Raw genomic sequence first — 19,198 nt, forward strand, 5'->3', positions numbered from 1 at the left:
TGGTTGTTTTTTCCTTCTCTGAGACTGGCTAGCAGGCACTGCAGCATCAGGACCGCAAGACCCATGAAGCGGTAGGGCATGAGGACCCAGGGGCGACCCAAAGGAAGGGCTTGAGTGCTTCCATTGCTACCACTGCTGCTGAGGTGCTTATCTCAATTTTTTTCCCCAGAAAAGGGTGTCTGGTGGGGATTGGGGTGGGTGGTGACAGCACAGGTACCTAGGCCCCTGCAGAGCGGAGCGGGTGGCTCTTCCATAGAAGAGGCAGGCAGGACGTCCTGTGGGAAAGGGGGGGGAAAGGAAGGCTGGCTCGAGCGTTGGGCTCCTGATGGTGGCTATTTTTGTCTTCCCTAGCTGAGTGAGAAGATGCTTATGGCCCGAGACACGGCGCGGGACGAAGCTCAAAAGCTACACAGGAAGTGGCTGAAGCACCAGGCCTTTATGGCAGAACTGGCCCGCAATAAGGAATGGCTGGCCAAGATAGAACAGGTGAGTAGTGGTGACCAGGAGGGAGAGATGGGGAGGTCAGAAAGGCTGAGGAAGGAGGGAGGGGGAGGTGGTGGGGTGGTGTAACATGGCAAAGGGAGCACATGACAGGGAAACAAGTGATGATAGTGGGTGTGGTGGCTGTAAAATCGTCTCAGAGAAAGTAGGTGAGATGTCATCACTCAGCTTTTATCTCATCACTTGGCATGGGGACATCCTGAGTTACATCTTCAAGGTTATATTGATACAACGGCTGTGTTGCTGGCACCTTTACAACTGGCATTATTCCTGTGGCTCTTTTGGTCTTTTCACACCGAGGTTTGACCAGTTTCACTGCTCAGTAATGGAGGTTGCAGTGAATCATATAGAGGACATGCAGCAGGGAAGGCCTGACACACAGGAAACGCACTTCTTGTGATTATCTGAGACGGCTGATATCAGGTCAGCTCACATTGTGAAAACATTCTCTGGTTTGCTTTTTGTTTGCCATGCATTCCCATCATGCTTTGCTGCTCCGACAGAGCGACATTCCATTTCCTCAGAATGTTCGCCATGCCCTCTGCCACAGCGAAGCTCAGGTTGGCTCCAGACATGTAAATTAAAAACCCATGCACATTTCTGCTAATGGTACCTCTATTTATGTCAAGTGAAAATGAGACACGACAAAGATGATGACAAAGACGGGTGGCAAGCACAAACCCAGTGATTTTGTTTGTTTGCTGACTCTAGATATGAGTTACGTTGTGTTTATTGTCCATAGTAATGATTAGGATGGATGAGGGCATTAGAAAAATGTAAGCTGGTTAAAGTAGGAAGTGCTCTTTTGCTTCCAGCCCCAAGCACCATATGAACATTAGCAAAATGCCAGACAGAAACCAAGTGTACTGCTGAAACCTTATCATTCCCTCATTTTGATAAATATCATTTCCACTAAGCCAAGTTAATGAACAGATCACAGATTCATTTCAGCCCCAAACACCTGACCAAAGCTCCATAATGCATCAGTGCATTTATTGTTTAAAGTGTGGACTGACAGAGTTTCTATACCTGAATTTGAACTGTAGCAGCAGCTCAGACCACTCCTCCAATAAAAACCACCAACAAAATGTAAAGTTCATCATACTTTGACCTTGCTTAAAAGTATTTACATCTCTCATAATATCCTAAAGGATTTGTTTACATCTGACTGTGTTAATTATTCATTTTTTATTGAATACATTAAGAATTTCATTAGACTATAGATTTTTTTACATACTATATTTGTACTATATACTGTATTATTAAAAATTCATGAGCTAGCAGTGTAACTAATTATAACCCCAGCCCTTGAAGACAAGCCCTACTACAGTTTATTATCTAATGAGGAAATCCTCAGTAGCCATCTTGCTTGTCCATGTGTGAAATGTATTTTTAAGGCTTATCATGCTATAGTCTAGGCCCGCCCACTGAACCAGTAACCTTGACTTAGTTCAGTCACAATGCAAACGATGACTTTTAATATAGTGCTCTGTCTTGGTGAAGATTTGTTTGTGTATTTGAGGAAATGTTCTTTGTTGTAGACATTTACTGGTTCTTACTGTCAGTCACTGAATACACACATCCCATGTTTCTCAGTAGTGTTTTACTTAATGGCTTATTGGTCATTCTTGCTTTTCATATTGCCTGTTGAAGAAGACACTATCAAATAGTGGATAAATAAGACTTGCCAGTCCCCGTCAATCTTTTATAACTTGTGCTGAAAATGTTTTTAAATTAAACACCTGGCATGGGGACCATTTTGAACTGACTGGCACTCTGTACTAGAATGTCCCATTCATCTTAATTCAGAATACATGGAGGGTGGCTTACTATACACTAGAGTTTAACCAACATGTCCCATCAGAAACATGAATGTTGGGTTTGGACAAATTATATATACGAATATATATTGGGCTCAGGAAATTACTTCATAGATATTTCACAGTAGAAGCCGTAGTATATATGCATTGTTTTGGTTTTGACCCTTTTTGCTGATAATGCTTTATAAATCCTCTGTTTTTGATTAGATAGGTTTGTGAATTCTGTTGGTTTTAACTGATCTGTGGAGGTTAAAAAACCTTGGAGGAGTCAAGATATTGTGTTTTGTAAAAGAAGACTAGTGCTATAACACAAAATAGCAAGTTGAAGGTCTTTACCTATCTTTATCCATGTATGCATTCTCTTGCATTCTGAAAATTGAGCAGCATGTCATACTACAAGTTTTCGGCTTTCATCCTCAGTGTTCACTGAAAATAATGTACAGTATCCTTTTCTTCTATTCATTGTTACAGTAATTTGACAGCTACATTGTAGCCTATAATAATACCAACAAACATAACCTTTTTACTACATTTTTAGGACAGATAACATGTTATAACCTGTCCACAATCCTCCATAGTGAGGTAGTAATAGAGATGCCTGTATATGTCCTGGCATGTACTCATTGCTGTTTTATTATTTGGCCATATGTGCTAGCTTGGCTTGAGATGCATCTAGAGTGAGACAAGTTCCAGGACCTTTTTATAGAGAGTCAACACTGATGTTGTAGTAAAATCCTGTCAACTGCAGAAACTGTGAAATGTTAAGTTGTCTGAATACCTGAATACACTTAAGTTCTACCTGTCAAATGACTGTAGAGGGACATGGAGAGGCCCTCTACCCAGAATGACATATCAGCTGGAAATGAAAACGGAATGAAACGGGATACTTCTTTACTTCTGAATGATCAGCACATTTGTATAACCTTTCATGCCGAATAGCAGTGAAATAAACTGAAGGGATTGACACTGAGTGCAGAAAATGGCTGCTCTGCCGCTCCTGTGCTGACTGGCTCAATTTCCTGAGAGTTCGTGTGTACGTAGGTTCACACAGACAGTTACAAAGACCATCATAGCCCCGCTAACATCACCTAATCTACCCCACCACTGTCTCTGTCGTTACCTGAGAGACAGAGAAAAGATGACGCTGCGTCCTGCTGCGATCGGAGAACTGTGCGTCCTTTTGGAAGGGTTCCCACCTCAGCCTCTTTCCTCTGTGCTCTCACAGTACTTACTCAGCACATGAAGCCAGCCGTGCAGCTCCAGGCCAGCCTGTGTATGTGGAGGATCTGTGGGTGCTTCTCTGTTACAGTGAGAGGACTCACAGCTGACCTTGTGCCAAGCATTACCAGGTTCTCGGGGGTTAGTGGTTTGTAAACACAGACAGGCCATGGGACTTTGTGGCTGGAGAACATAGATTAATGACGGAAAATATGACACATTCAAAAATCTTTCAGCTGTGTGTGTCCTCTTGTGACAGACAGACCATAAAAATGTACATTGTGTATGTACAAAAGTCAAGTCGGTCTGTGTCAGGAGGCCAGCAGACATGTCACATTAGGACCAAACAGCTGCAATAGATGAAATGAATGATGTATGGTATGAATGATATTTCAGTCTCAATGTACTCTGACTGTTTGAGCTGGCTCTTTGGTTGGCATGGCACAGGGCAGTTGTAACAAGTACTTTGTATCACCCATCAAAAATAGTTGTTTTGGCTTATGTTGTTCATGTGGTTATGCATCTTAGAACCTGACTACATGAAATGTGTATTTAATTAAGGCACACACCAATGAGATTCTACTTAAGTGAAGATCTGTTTTATAATGGGTTCGGCCTTATCGTGTGTTTACTTGTCATTGCTTACATCAAGCAAGTACAGTTAGAACCTAGCCCTGTGGATGAACATCTATCTATGTTCTTCTAAGACTGTAAAAATTCATTTAAAATAATCATAGGATCATTTTAGTTTAGTTGGACTGCTTTAACCTTTTTGTATATTCATATTTATGTACACAGTGTTCATTATCTTGCCCTAGCATCACATCTATTTGAGCGTTCCGTTATTTTGACAGCACAGACATCTTGACATCGTGAAGTAGCACTGTTGCTTTCCTTCTTAGCAGCTTGTTTTCTTGTGGCTGTGTGTGAGAGTTGATTGTCTTGGGAGTAATGAGAGAACTGAACTGCCTGCTTTTATTACATTTCAGGTGGATATTAAAGTAAATAGTATGTAATGAGCTGTTGTGGGTTCTTGAAAAAATAGATGTATTAATTTTACTTGTGCCATTTTCTACTATTGCTTCTTATTCATTTACATATTGATAATGATTTTACAAGGTTGGTCAGTATGCAAGTTGTTGTGCTGGTGGACATCATTAATTATTGGTTTTAACTCAGTTCAGTTCCTTGGTAATACATTGTTTTAAATATTTTGCTGTGCTACTACACATAGCTTGCAGCTTTACTGCTTTTAGGGTCTTTGCTGACTTTCAACCACACTTGTGTTGCATTGGGATTTGAAAACTGCATTAAATGCCTAGCATTGTTTTGTCTTGATGTTCATAAGTAGTCTTGTAAGATCACAAGGTGTGTATTAAGGACAGACTGTTACCCTGTAACCTAACACCCATTTACCCTACTGTTTTAAAAATGTCTTGAAACTTTTACATAAGCAGTATTTCACAGAATGTATTAATTTTATGTTTTGTTCTGCATATTTTATTTTTTTGTGTTGCCTTTATTGCCATGACATTTTAAATTTCTTAGAATTCACCTACACAATTATGCTTTCCAGCCTGGTTATTGTTCCCTAATATAGAACGAATTTTTCTACTGTGGGATCCTGAATTTTGGTCGTAGGAAACATGACTGATAACAGCATGTTGCAGTTGAAAGAGACCTGCTGATGCATGTTATTTGTACATTTCTGCCATCATATCCATGCTGCTCTCCTGAAAGAATATGTTACCAGCAGCGGTTTCACACACTGATCCAAAATATAAACTTGCTTGTACTGTTAAACAGCAAGTTGTTATTGCTGAAAGTGTAATGCAGAAAATAGTGTATAGTGTTACTTTTATCTGTACAATAGGTGTGAATACATTGTTGTTTGTTCCAGTTGTATACACACTGCCTCACTATGCTGCATCAGCATTACAAGAAAGCCTGCAGAATTTGGCCACATGCTGCCATAATAGCATGATTTATTTGTGGTAGCCATTAAAATATGTGTCAGCCATGAGTGCCTCAAAAATTCACTTCACAGATGCCCTTTGGATCCAGCCATGCCCAGGCTTTAGCTCACCTGCAGCCTCATTCCTGTTCCATAAACCTTTGATTTCTTTCTCCTTTTGCTTCCCTTCTTCCTTTAGTCTGCCTCTCTTCTCTCCTCTCTCCACCCCCTCTCTGATTTCTTCTCCCTCTGCCTCACTCTGTATGTCAGTAAAGCCAAGAGAGAAGGTAGAGAGAGAGAGAGACCTGCTTTCTGCTGGCTCTGCATTATCAGAGGGAGAGAGAGGCTGAGGGAAGATAGGAGTGAGAGAGAGAGATGTGAGAGAGTGAGCGCTAGCAGCAGTTAAGCAGAGAGCCTGTGCCAAGAGAAGGAATGCAGCACTGCATTATGAAAGCCATAGGATATAGGTCCAACTCTGTGTAAGAGATAAAGGGGAAAAGCAGGATTCAGAGGATCAAATCCATCATATGCATGATTGTTATAATACAAGCAAAGTAAATAATGAATACACCACCCACTGTCACATATCACAGAGCAGAAAAACAGCAACATTTTCATGGCCTTTTACATCATGAGCAAAATCTTATCATAGATGGAAAACACCTCCTACTCCTCTAAGTCTAGGTATGGGAGGAGACTGGTAATAATCCATTCTGGGGAAGAGCTTCATTGACACAAAGGAAAATGCCACGAGCTTTGATCTCACTGCATCTCCTCATCCAGGTCACGTCACGAACAAAGCCCAAGACTTATCGGAGAAAAGAAGAGCAGAAGCAAAGGACAGAACGGGGGTTTATTAGACTTACCATGCATGATTTTTAGGTCAGCCCGAGGCCAAACTTTGCTCCATACACCTGCCTCTCTACAAGCAGGGTGCTCCAGCCTTGGCATGGAGCTCTGTTGAGCTGAGCTATTTTGGGGACAAAACTGAATTTAGGTATTCACTAACATACAACTCTCTGTTACTCACCCACTTACTTAAAAATAATCAACAATAACCATTAAAAAAATCACAGTTGATTTAGGATGACTGGCATTTTTTCATTGCTTAAAATCTAAAATGGTGGACAGTCCTGTGCAGACCTTCACAGATGTCTGGTACCAAATGAGGCAACCATCATTTCATTAAGACCCTTTGCTGGAAGCAAAACCTGACATTAAAAGAACAAGACGCAGAAAAAAAGCCAAGCTCACATAAAATAATTTTACAACAACGGAAGAGATCTACATATGTATGGTGACTTTAACCTCTGTCTCTCTCTACAGGAGGGTCAAGAACTGATCCACGAGAAGCCGGAGCTGCGTTCAGTCGTGCAGCAGAAGCTGGAGGAGATTCGGGAGTGCTGGTCTGACCTGGAGACCACCACCAAGGCCAAGGCCCGGCAGCTCTTTGAAAACAACAAGCCTGAACCGGCAGTGAAGAGCTACTCGGACCTTGACAACCAGCTCTCCCACCTAGAGCAGCAGCCCCCTCAGCTGGAGCAGGCGCACCATCTGCCTACGTTCAATGAGCAGCTCCAAAAATTCCAGGCAAGGCTTTGCTGGGTCGTTGTGAGATGGTGTGGGGACCATTATAATTCTTTTGCTGTATATTGTCCTGCTGTTACAAAGACAGATTTGCCTCTAATTCTATAGTACTGTACATACAAATTAATTACGGTACTTCGGTAAATAACATCCTAATATTTGCCAAAGGAAAAATGCATTTCTGACTCCACACTTTGACATTTAACTCCACCATCCATGGCACCTTTGCTCAAGAGACATGTTTGTGTAACTAAAATGCTCTAATCCACCTTGATAAAGCTAATGTATTTGACAGACTGTATGGTTCAGCTTATTGTCGTTTATGTAATTTCCCCCAGCTTTGACTTGTGTCCACAGCGGCCTCTGTAGTGGCATGTTCTCATACACGAGGTTCAGCAGCATTAAAAAACGCACCATATGCTTTTTTTTTTTAAAGTGAGGGAAGCCATTACATAACCCTGAAATGTTCTGATAGGAAAACAGCTGATGTGCCCTGTTCGTCCATCGCTTATATGGCTGTAACATGACCTTCCTGTTCCCTCTGGTACAGGCCATGGAGTCTCAGATAGGGGAATTTTATAAGGATATGGGAGACCTGGGAAGCTTACAGGGGTTCTGCTTACCCCAGCGAGGGCCGATGGCAGGTGACAGGGAAGGTGGCGAGCAGTCAGGTGGGGTGGAAACCCGCATAGTTCGCCTCATTGAACCCCTGAAGGAGAGGCGCCGCATCCTGCTGGCTTCCAAAGAGATGCACCAAGTCGCCCAGGACCTGGAGGATGAGATAGTGAGTGGCACACCTTTTTTATTTCATGTTTCCACATTCTTATATCAGCCAGAGTAAGCTGAATCTTTAGACTTTGTGAAACTAATAGATTCTGTCTCTGTAATGAAATGATTTATTGCTTAACAGTTGTGGATTCAGGAGCGACTTCCTGTGGCCACCTGCAAGGATTATGGGAATAACCTCCAGAGTGCACAGCAGCATGTAAAAAAGAACCAGGTAAGTGTCAAAGATTTTCATCACCTAAATTGTGTCCCTGCCTGGTGTGGTAATTTACCTCCGAGCATGCCCACAGACTCTCCAGAGGGAGCTGACAGGACGGCGGGCTCGCGTCGAGGAGGTTCTAGACCGGGCCGGAATCATCGCTTCACTGAGAACACCTGAGGTGGAGTTTGTACGTGAGGGGGCGGGGCACGTGCGTCAGCTGTGGGAGGTTTTGCAGCTGGAGACAGAGAGAAGAGCTGTGATGCTGGATGCTGCGCTACAGTCTCAACAGTACTACACTGAGGCAGCTAAAGTGGAGTCCTGGCTGTCTGAACAGAAGCTTCAATTGGCCAATGAAGAAAAAGGCACGGTATGTTTTGCTCTGATGCTCATGCAGGTACAAACATAAATCCTCATGGAAGTGAACATGTGAAAACTATTTGCTGGTATTTTCTCTCATATTCAGGATGAGGCAAGCACCTTGCAGTTGCTGAAGGCCCACCTGGCTCTGGAGCAAACAGTGGAAACATATGCAGAGACAGTAGGCATGCTATCCCAGCAATGCCAGCGCTTACTGGAAGTGGGACACCCAGACAGGTGTGACATGACCCCCAAAGATTTTCCCACAGTATATATACTGCATAGGGCTATATAAGGATAACAATAGGCAATAGTGTTTTGGTCTCCAGCTGTTAGATTTATTCACTTATTTTTTTTTTTTTTTTTACAGTGAGCATATTACCAAGCAGCAGTCCCACATAGATCGGCTGTATGTGTCTCTGAAGGACATGGTGGAGCACAGAAAGACCAAGCTGGAGCAACAGTACTGGCTCTATCAGCTCAACAAGGAGGTGGAGGAGTTAGAGAAGTGGATCACTGAGCGAGAGGCAGTGGCAAGTTCCACCGAGCTGGGCCAGGATTTTGAACATGTCACGGTCAGTTAGCCATCAAAATATTCACAGCTTCGTTTGTCATTTATGAGTCAATACCATAAACCATGATCTTAAACCGGAAATATCAAGTAAAGTTGCTTTTTTTTATCTTGAAACACTCAGCTGTCACTTTAACAACACAACACAAACAGCAGGGGTCAAGATGTGGGCTTGGTGTAAGGGTTACAGCAGCCTGGAGATATTTTTTTTCCACTGTCATTGGACATGAGGCCAGGTACACTCAAGTCATCACAGTGACTGCAGAGAGATGACCATTTACAAACATTTACGTCTAAATAATTCTGTAATTGGTGCTTCCTGTTTCCACAGTACAATTCTGCTGCTCCATTAGATCAGCCAACCACTCATTAAAACAGATTCTAACATAAATTCAACAGACAAACCAACTGTAGCACCTTGCTCCTAAACACCTCAATTGGATGAGAGAAGCCTGCTGTAATTAGCAAAATAAAAACCATTCACAGTGGTAAAAATAGCTAATGTTGAACCTCATGAAGCAAGTACTGATTGCGTCACATTCAGTTGTGTCACACTCATGTGTGCAGTCCCTGTAGATCTCTGTGGTCTGTGTGTGTTCCAGGTGCTTCAGGAGAGGTTCACCAAGTTTGCCTCAGAAACCAACAGCATTGGCCAGCAGCGCATGGAGCAGGTGAACAAAATGGTAAACGAGATGATCGACTGCGGTCACTCAGACGCAGCCACCATCGCAGAGTGGAAGGACGGACTAAACGAGTCGTGGGCCGACCTCCTGGAGCTTATGGAGACCCGCAGGCAGATGCTGGCAGCGTCACACCAACTGCACAAATTCTTCACTGACTGCAAAGAGGTACGGTGAAAAAGAAATACGGTGTGAGTCTGTGACTCAGGTGTTCTTCACCGTCATTGCAGGTAGACCATCTGGCCGTGATTCTATTTTTAAAACACTCATGATAACAACACTTTCCTGTGTTGTAGGTCTTGGCTCAGATTGCAGGGAAGATGAAACAGTTGCCAGAGGTGAGGGCGTGCCAAGCCAACATCACCAATCCAGCCACCCTGCAGAGACTCATGCACTCCTTTGAACATGCCCTTCAGCTGCTAGTTGCACAGGCAAGTGATCCAACCTCTGCCAGTTACACACTGCATCTGTTCATGAGGAACAGGCAAATTAATATAAACTTTACCAAACTGATCTTCTGTTGGTCTTTAGGCTTAAGAAATCCTAATCCTCTGTCCCATGCAGGTGAGGCAGCTGCAGGAAAATGCTGCCCAGCTGAGGACCATCTATGCCGGTGAGAAGGCTGAGGCCATCATGGTCAAAGAACAGGAAGTGATGGATGCGTGGAAAGAGCTCCTGAGCTCGTGTGAGGCCAGTCGCATCCAGGTGACTTCAGTAACCGACAAGGTGCAGTTCTTCTCAGTGGTGCGTGAAAACCTAATGTGGATGGAAGGCATCATGGGCCAGATAAGATGGGACGAGCCAAGGTGAGACATATTCTTATGAAGCAATGCACATTCTTTCTTTTTATTTTTACATTTAAGATGTGAAGTGATGTTGTGCAGAGGATATAGTGCATTTTATGCATCAGTGTTCAGTTCCACTGAAGGTCTCTGTGGTCTTGTGCAGTCCCTGCAGTCCCTGCAGACAGAATGCCATTATGTGTAGGGTGAAATTAGGCTGCTGTGCCACCTTGACCTAATTTTATGTGACAACGGTTATTCAAATTTTATATGATGTAATAGGAGGCCTAACATTTTACACTGTAATCACACATTTTAATCATCGGCTCAACAGAGTAGATGAATTTCAGTGTCACAACTAACCTTTATCTTCTTTTATTAAATCTGAAATGCTTAATTCATTTACACATCAGCTGTGGTGAAATATTATGGTGACAATAAGACAACAAATACACAATATCCCTTAGTGACAACTTTTGTGCTATTTAATTAAAATTGACTCAACATTTCTCCATCAATTTTTAAAAGTTAGCCTTAAGTGCTGCCAGCCCATGTTGTTGGACTAAAATACAAAAACATGTAACCACTGAAGCCCCAGTTCACAGTTCGTGTCCTTTGTTGGGAAAGGTGAATATAGTTAATGGTAAAAAGTAAAGGATCATCAATCTGTTTTATCATTAGTACCGGTAGTCATTATGAAGTGGATTTATTTACTGTAATCAGCCAGAATCAAGTCAAATCAGTATTGGGTGCATGCTTTATTGTGTCAGAATGAAGTAGGCTGGTTCTGCCGGTGTGACATTCAAGGCATCACATGTAATCATGTTTTTAACATGTGAACACATCTGCATCCAATTACATGGCAGTCTGTTTGTTGAGACATTTCACAACAACACTGATAATAAAGGAAAGAAAGCCACCAAAATTAATGTATACATAATTATATATATATATATATATATATATATATATGAGCCACCTTGCTATTATTGAACAGTTAGCTAGGATTTGAACACTGCATGTAATTTTGTGACTAATCGTTTTGATTAGATTCGATTTTTAATCTGAATTATCTGGCCTCTCCTTCAGGGATTTGACAGCTCTGGAGGTTATGATGAAACAACACCAGGAGCTGAAAGCCAAAGTCGATGGCCGCAGCAAGACAATACAGCAGTGTGCAGATCTCGGCAAGATCCTGATTGCTGCTGGCAACCCTGCATCAGAGGAGGTACAGTAAAGAAAAGGCTGTATTACAGTCTCACACGTGAAAAAATAATACATACAAATGTGATTATTGTGGTCATGAATGCATCTGCATGTCACCACAGATTCAAGAGAAGTTGGACAGTCTTCTGACCAAGCAGAAGGACCTTGTTGAAAAATGGGACAAACACCAGGAAAGGTTACAGCACAGTGAGTAAAATGTCCAACAAGCTCAAACTACAAACGCTTTTCCACTTCACCCTCATGCAGTTAATGTATCATGAATGATTTATAAATCTTTCTGTTTTTGTTTGAGCTAACATTGTGTATTCAGTCTCAGCATGTCCAATAACATCCGAGCATATCTAATACATAAAACACAAGTATCAAAATAACTTTTTGGAGTGAAGTCACACAGAGCATAAAATGTAGCAGGATGGTAACCATGCTGTTTTCCTGTTGTCACCTCCAGAGCTAGAAAGGTTCCAGTTTGCCCAGGAGACTGTAAAGGCGGAAGCCTGGCTGAAGGCCAAGGAGCCTCTGATCACCTCCAAGCAGCAAGAGGGAGGAGGGGCCCAAGCCCGAACCGATGAGGTTGAACAGCTCATCCTTCGCCATGAGGCCTTTCGCAAGGCTGCTGTAACCTGGAAAGAGCGCTTCAGCTCCCTCCGCCAGCTTTCTGCTGTAAGCTTGACTGTAGATAAATGTTTAATCAGTTTGGTGGAGTCACAATTTTAATGTTGCTGCAGGAAAAAAAAAAAACGTGACCTTGGGATGTTTGCTTAGCAGGCATGGGCGCATGCCATAAGTTTGCATCATTATGGGTTTAATTCTTTCTCATGACGTTTTGTGCATGTGGTGTACCCTGACCTACTCCACCCCATCTGCTCCCCATTGTTTACTATTTAGTAAACATACACTGTTCAACATTTATTATTTTGCTTCCATTTGTGGTTTATTTGGATTTGTGTAGTACTGTTAGTTATTTAGCTAATTCTCTCTGTAGGCTGAGAAGAAAAAAGAGGAGGAGAAAAGGACAACCCCACTCTCCAGTCGAAGGATGTTCCCGTTATCTTGTCTGACTCCCTGTGTTCCCTCAACCAGTGCTACCTCTTCTTTCTTGAGGCAGACGGTGCAGGCGCACATAGAACCCAAACCCTTACAGACTAGTTTGGATCTGGGTGTCACTGCTGCAACACAAAGATTGTCTTCGCTAGCCAGCTATAACCCAGTTCTAAATGGATCGGGCTACCATGGACTGGAGCAAAAGTTGGTAAGCCCGTCATACCTTGGAATGAACCATCAGGCGGTCGGAGGTGGAAGTGACTCTGGTTTCTCAGCACAGACATCTCACAGTGGTGGAGCAGACACCTCAACTTACCTGGGGATAAACCATCAAACTGCAGGCAGTGCTGAGAGCTCTGGGTACTTCGGGATGACTGCCGGAAACATGGGTGGTATGCAAAATCATCTTAGCAGTGGCAGGTTAGGAAGTTCAGGTAACCTCGCTCAGCAGCCAAGCAGTGGAGGTTTGGGCTGCCCTGGCTATCTGCCGCAACAGAATTTGGGCAGTACTGGATATTTGGCGCAGTCACAAAATATGGGAAGTTCAGGATATTTGGCGCACTCACAAAATATGGGAAGTTCAGGATATTTGGGACAGCAGCCTAATTTAGGGAGTTCAGGCTATTTGGCACAACAGCCCAATATGGGCAGTTCTGGGTATTTGGCACAGCAACCTAATATGGGAAGTTCTGGATACCTGGCGCAGAATTATCAGAGCACTGGTGGATTGGGAAGCTCAGGCTTTCTGGCACAAAACAATTACAGCAGTGGAAGTCTGGGCAGTTCTGGCTACCTGGCACAGAGTGGTGGCATCATGGACCCTAAAATGGCATACGCATGGCAGCACCTGAAAGCTGACTTCATGCAGCCCAGGATCAACCACATCCACAAGGCTATAAATCCCCTTCTAGAAGCCAGCAGAGTGCAGCGGGAACAGTATGGAGACATACCAATGGCAGACATGGGGCCAGAGTCAGGGCTGGAGCTCCTCCATGGCCGACTCCAGAGGGATCCCCGCGGTAGCCGCTCTGACCCTCAGATGGATCACCTGAGGCGAGAGAGGGAGTACAAGCTGGGTAGACAGACCTCCAGCGAACAGGAAATCCAGGCCAGGCTCAACGAGCTGCCACTGATCGTGCGGCAGGAGCGCTACCGAAGGCGCTTGGAGAGGCAGTCATCCAGTGAGCAGGAGGGGAGCGGCAAGCAGCGGCTGCAAAGACAGGACTCAAGTGACCTGGAGGGCTCTGTTAAGGAGGGCTCTGACAAACGCTCAGGGTATGTGAATGGTTGGGGAGCATGAGAATGAAATGATCTTTACAAAATTTGGCTCTACAGTTTGCCCAGTCATGCATAACCTTAATGATTTTCTCCATGAATGTGTTTGCTGTGTGGGTGACTCGTGTCTGTTAACCCTGCAGGGAGAAGAGATCTACCATGGCAGAGATTGTAGAACAAGTTCAGGAGAGAGAGGCAGCACATGTAGGTTACTGTATATCACAGTCATGTAGTATCAGCTCATCTTTCTTTTTGTGTTTGGTATAAATTTTCTCTTTTTCAATTGTCTCTCTCAGGCACGAGGAGAGCCTTATCGGCCTCCTAGCAGCCTCTCAGCACCTGTGACTCGCTTTGATGGACGTCCTCGCGCCCGTGACCGCCCTAAACCCAGGAGGAGGCCCCGTCCAAAAGAGCCCGAAGAGACTCGACGTTCCCGCTCAGCCCCAGCAACTGGGGCCCCAACAACACCCCAGCCGCCTTCACACACTGCCCATAACGAAGGATTCCTCTACCGCAAAAAGGCCACCAGTTCTGACCTCGAAGCTCAGCAGAGGAGCCCAAACAGGTACAGCAGCTGTCAACAACAACTGTAAGTTCTTAGAGGGGGTAAAGATGCAGATCTTTACATATTATCTGCCCTTTTCTGGTCAAATTCCTAAGGTTTCCTGAAATTCATTTGTATTGTAAATGTGTGAACCACACATGCTGTGGAAGAACAGGCAGCTTAACAGACTTATATCAACAGTAAGTAAGGGGGCTGAGAATTAGTCAGTCAAATCAAAATAATGAAATATTTCATTTGTTGTTGTAGCTTTGTAAGAAGTGTGGGTGCTGTGAGGATAACAACACAACCACTGACAGAAATGAACAATTTTAGAAATAGTACAATCCAACAAACACTTTAAACCGCCGTCTTTGAATGCCTTGATTATTCTGATTTCACAGCAAGTCGTGGGTGAACGTATACTGTGTGCTGAAAGAGGGACAGCTGATGTTCTACAAGGATGCTAGGAATCACACCACAACGTACAATGGAGAACCTCCCGTCGACCTCACTAACTGCTCATTTGATCCTTCAATGGGATACAAGAAAAAGAAAAATGTCTTCATTCTTCAGTAAGAACTACTTTGTTGTGGCTAATTTATTGACGTCAAAATGTTATGCAGTACTATTCTTCCTTAGACTTGTGGTCAGAAATATAAAAACTGACAGCACCTTGTTTGTTTATTTTTTCTAACAGAGTAAACGATGGAAACAACTTTGTGTTCCATGCAAAAGATGAGGTAAGGACATTTATTACATTAAATGTCATGTATGTAAGTCAGTTTATGAGGGGCAGGCTGTAGGCAACCGCAGGATCCACATAAGAAAAGCTACACAGCTACATAAGCCTTTAATAATTGCTAAACTAAGATGGTAGTTTAAAGCCGACTTTAGGCTCAAAATCACTAAGGCCCCGTTCACACTGGAGAAAGTCATTCCAGCTAGAGTAGGATTGAGCCCAGACAGCCTTTAAGCTGGATGTGTTCAGACCTATTTTCAAATCTAGCTAGCACACACTTGTGTCCGCACTCAATCCGGCTTCATCCAGCGTGTTTGCTGTCCTCCAAACCACTAGGTGGCGCCTCGTAATATACACAGTCCGTTCACACCGCGGTAGGACCGTGTGTGTGCATGCGTTGTGCGTTTTTTTGTCCCGTGTCGCGCCCCGTGAACCGGAAGTAGCCTGTCACTAACCGGAAGTAGCATGTCGCTAGCGGGATTTTCCCTCTTTTGTCAGGTTCCTGGATAAAAATCCGCCTGACCCAAACCACCTAACTGTACCTAAACTGCTTCCATATCAAGCAGCCTTTACAAAGACATGTGTCTGTTTATTTTATTGCTATAGATAATATGTCAGAAATGTACTTTTTACACATTTAGGTGATAACACTGAATGTATGTACTAAGATTACAGCTAGTATAGAAAATAAAGCAATTTACTTATAATGGACTTGGTTCAGGTACATCGTTGCTTTCTGTGGAGTACAGCTGCCCACAGCTTCGGACTGAACTCTGTGTGTTTGAATAATGTGTCATGTTTCTGTTAGACACTCTGCTTCTGCTGCAGGCTCAGATTCTCACCTGTACAGATTAGATGCCTCAATATGAAAAACATGCAAAAGACATTTTATTTACTAAGTCGCCTGTCTCTGCAGGAGGACCTAAAGGCCTGGACTTCCAACATCACCACCTGTATAACTGAGCATGAGGCCATGGTCAAGTGGGACAAGCCCGGCACCTCCTCCATGGATGGCGACCGCTCAGAGAGGAAGGAGAAGTCGGAAGGGGACGCAGATGCCAGGTCAGAGAGGTCTGAGCTCGCAGAGGGGGAGGAGAGGTCTGAGAAGGAGAGGTCAGAGAAGGGCGACGGCTCTGAGAAGTTAGACACATCGGAAATTGCTGACAAGTTGGAGGGTGGGGCAGGGGGGTCCAGCACCTCTGGAAAGAGCAAATGAGGACCCCCTGTTGTGTTTCAATGGTACTTACTGACAAAAGACATAGGAGGCAGTGGGTGGGAGGTAAGGATGGAGAGCATGTGCAGTTAGGTTTGCAGATCCTCAGTGACAGAGCTGGAACACACTGAGGCCACGGTCCATGGACTGACTATTGTAACTGTGACAGACTAATCTCTCAGCCCCTCCCCTTCACCCAGGCAATACATCAGTGCTTGCATTGTGCCACCTGCTGGTAGATAGGAGGTTGGCCCAGACAGACAGACAGACAGACAGACAGACAGACGGACGGACGGACAGATGGACTCCAACAATTGGTCCCAGGAATTAGTCACTGTTACATCCCATTGTTGATCGTTTAATCTCTTGGATTCACAGCATCCTTCTGTATGTATCTTTGACTGAAAATGTAATGCTCTGTCTCTCTAGACAAACCCAAGAAGTGGTGAATGAAATGTTTCACAATATTAAAAAAAGAAAAAGAAAAAAAAAGTTTTTTGAAGCAATATACTTTTTTATTTCTTCTCTTTGTTAGAGAGAGAAAAAGGGGAAACAGAAACAAAAAGTAATGTAAGAATCAAATGTAAACTCTATGATTTGTCACATCCATGTAAGCTTACTCCAGGCAGTTGTGCACCTTAGACACCTGACACATCTGTATACTAAGCATAACAACATTTAATCCCATCACACAGCTAGCTTTGAATCATGTTAATATAATGGAATGCTGGTGTTACCACCTGACATAATCAGTGTCAATGAATACACAGATTCTTTCTTTTCGGTTATTATTAATATTATTCATATGATTTGTCCACAATGAGCCATGTCAAGAAAAAAAAACAGATTTTAATCCATTAACCCCAAGGTGTGTTCAGAGTGGCAATGCTCAGAGTATCACTCAGCCTGTGTGACACAATGCCTTTGTATACATGACAAAAATCCGATCATTGCATGAAATAGTCTAGTGCACCTGTTAAACTTGCCTTTTTTATGTTCTTGACATAAGTTGAGCAGAATTGGAATCACAATAATTAAGTGGGAGTGAGGGGGTGGGGTGGGGGGTGGGTGGTGTCAAAATCCAGAGCAGGTTTGACAAAGCGGTCTTCTCTCCACAGTAAGCATGAGAAGAAGGAGGATTCCTTCACGTTTAAATTCAGAAGCCAAATGCCCCCTCTGTTGTTTGTACTGTATCACTGCGATTTCCTTTTCCACAGAATGTACTGATCTCAGCTGTGAAATGTTCAGTCACCACCAGGTCTGTGGTGCCCCCTTAAATTGTAAAAGAAAAGAGTCACACCTCTCTGTTCCCGCTGTCATTCACTTAAAGTTCAAATTGGAAATCTCTTCATCAAAAGGCAAGTTAAATGTAAAACTGTCATGATTCAAATCATGAATTGTATATACCTATCTTTGTATGTATACCAATAAATCCTGTGCTCTAATAAAAACAATACTGAAATGGGTAAAATTAAAACATTTGTATTAATCCACAAATAAAAACAATCATCACTCAGATATATTAATGTTTATTACATTTAAATGGAAAATATGCAAATTAGGAGTCACTATTAATGAGCATAGTGTATATATAAGTACACCAGTATCTAGTTGTATTAAACACCTTTTACCAGGGAAGAGCAGCAGGACATACTGTAGGTATGCTTGTTGTATTTTTATATGCCTATATTTATTCATATCAAATTCAGGAGTTGCCCCGCAGCCCCAATAAGAAGTTGTAATAATAGCTGATTGAGTAGTCAGTGTGTCTGTGAGAGGTGTGCTAGGTTTGTGACAGACTCAGCTCCTGTAGCCTGGGCACAGTTCAGTTACATTACTGGTGACTAAAAGTACAGTATGCTGTGATCACAGAGATGAACAGGCATTGGTCCACTTAGTGTTTGTTTGTCACGTATGTCGACTTCTTTTTTTTTTTTACATGTGTTAATCTTCTGTAACGTCAATAAAATGTGTCCATTTTGACATACATGAATGAAAATGGAGGAACTCACAGGCAGCTTCATACATGGCTGCTACAGTGTTTTCTCCATTTTCCCTTCCTGTCCTGAACTGCACCTGCAAATGTGTAAAAAAAAAAAAAAAAAAAAAAAACGACTTCTTTAATGGTCTTCCTTTCTAAAGACACCAAACGTATATCTGAGATGCAGCACTGTTTGCATTCACTGACTTGAGGATTGTAGTGGCGGTGTGCTGTATGTGTCTGCAGCCTTCAAATTAGTAGAACGACAAGAGTACGCTGTGTTACAATGTGAATGTTCTTTTTATTTGTCAGTCACTGTTGGTTTTTACATAAGTGCCATGTCATGCGGTTTGCTGGAAGAGAAAACAATTGGTTATTGAAACACTCGTCTGACAGTGAGCCTGTCATTGCAATACATATTTTTATCATTGAAAATAGGAGCTATAGTATTTTCATGTGGCTGTAATTGTTCTGATTCATGGCAGATATTTAGCCCGCGTCACCATGTGCATTTTAAGTGTTTGCTTCCCATCACTTTTATGAAACACACGGGGGATATTTTCCACTATGTTATAACAGTAACAGTCAAAATTAAATAGGCAGCATAAACCGTGACTGAAGACAAAAATATTGTGCAAACTTTGTTTCCTTGGTCTTACAAGTGTGTATGTCTTTGTTACTTTACATTACAACTTGCTGCTATGACATTAAATAAACCTC

General features: G+C 42.9%; 1 protein-coding gene across 1 annotated transcript; it reads left to right on the plus strand.

The window, feature by feature from the left end:
• Positions 1 to 363: 363 nt before the first annotated feature.
• Positions 364 to 16,500, plus strand: sptbn4a (spectrin, beta, non-erythrocytic 4a). The gene is made up of 19 exons (XM_028422236.1): positions 364 to 486; positions 6,820 to 7,083; positions 7,631 to 7,864; positions 7,991 to 8,080; positions 8,157 to 8,435; positions 8,532 to 8,662; positions 8,796 to 9,000; positions 9,599 to 9,844; positions 9,973 to 10,107; positions 10,241 to 10,482; positions 11,548 to 11,686; positions 11,787 to 11,871; positions 12,134 to 12,345; positions 12,668 to 14,001; positions 14,145 to 14,205; positions 14,298 to 14,566; positions 14,947 to 15,117; positions 15,243 to 15,285; positions 16,201 to 16,500. The coding sequence occupies exons 1-19, from the start codon at positions 364 to 366 to the stop codon at positions 16,498 to 16,500; spliced, it is 4,563 nt and encodes a 1,520-aa protein (XP_028278037.1).
• The last annotated feature ends 2,698 nt before the right edge of the window (positions 16,501 to 19,198 follow it).

This window comes from Parambassis ranga, chromosome 14, assembly GCF_900634625.1.
Source record: "Parambassis ranga chromosome 14, fParRan2.1, whole genome shotgun sequence".
Taxonomy (NCBI): domain Eukaryota; kingdom Metazoa; phylum Chordata; class Actinopteri; family Ambassidae; genus Parambassis; species Parambassis ranga.

Coding starts and splice junctions, on each gene's coding strand:
- sptbn4a (XM_028422236.1), top strand. CDS start 364: ATGCTTATGGCCCGAGACACGGCGCGGGACGAAGCTCAAAAGCTACAC. Junction 487..6,819: donor GGCTGGCCAAGATAGAACAG/GTGAGTAGTGGT, acceptor CTCTCTCTACAG/GAGGGTCAAGAACTGATCCA. Junction 10,108..10,240: donor TTCAGCTGCTAGTTGCACAG/GCAAGTGATCCA, acceptor TGTCCCATGCAG/GTGAGGCAGCTGCAGGAAAA.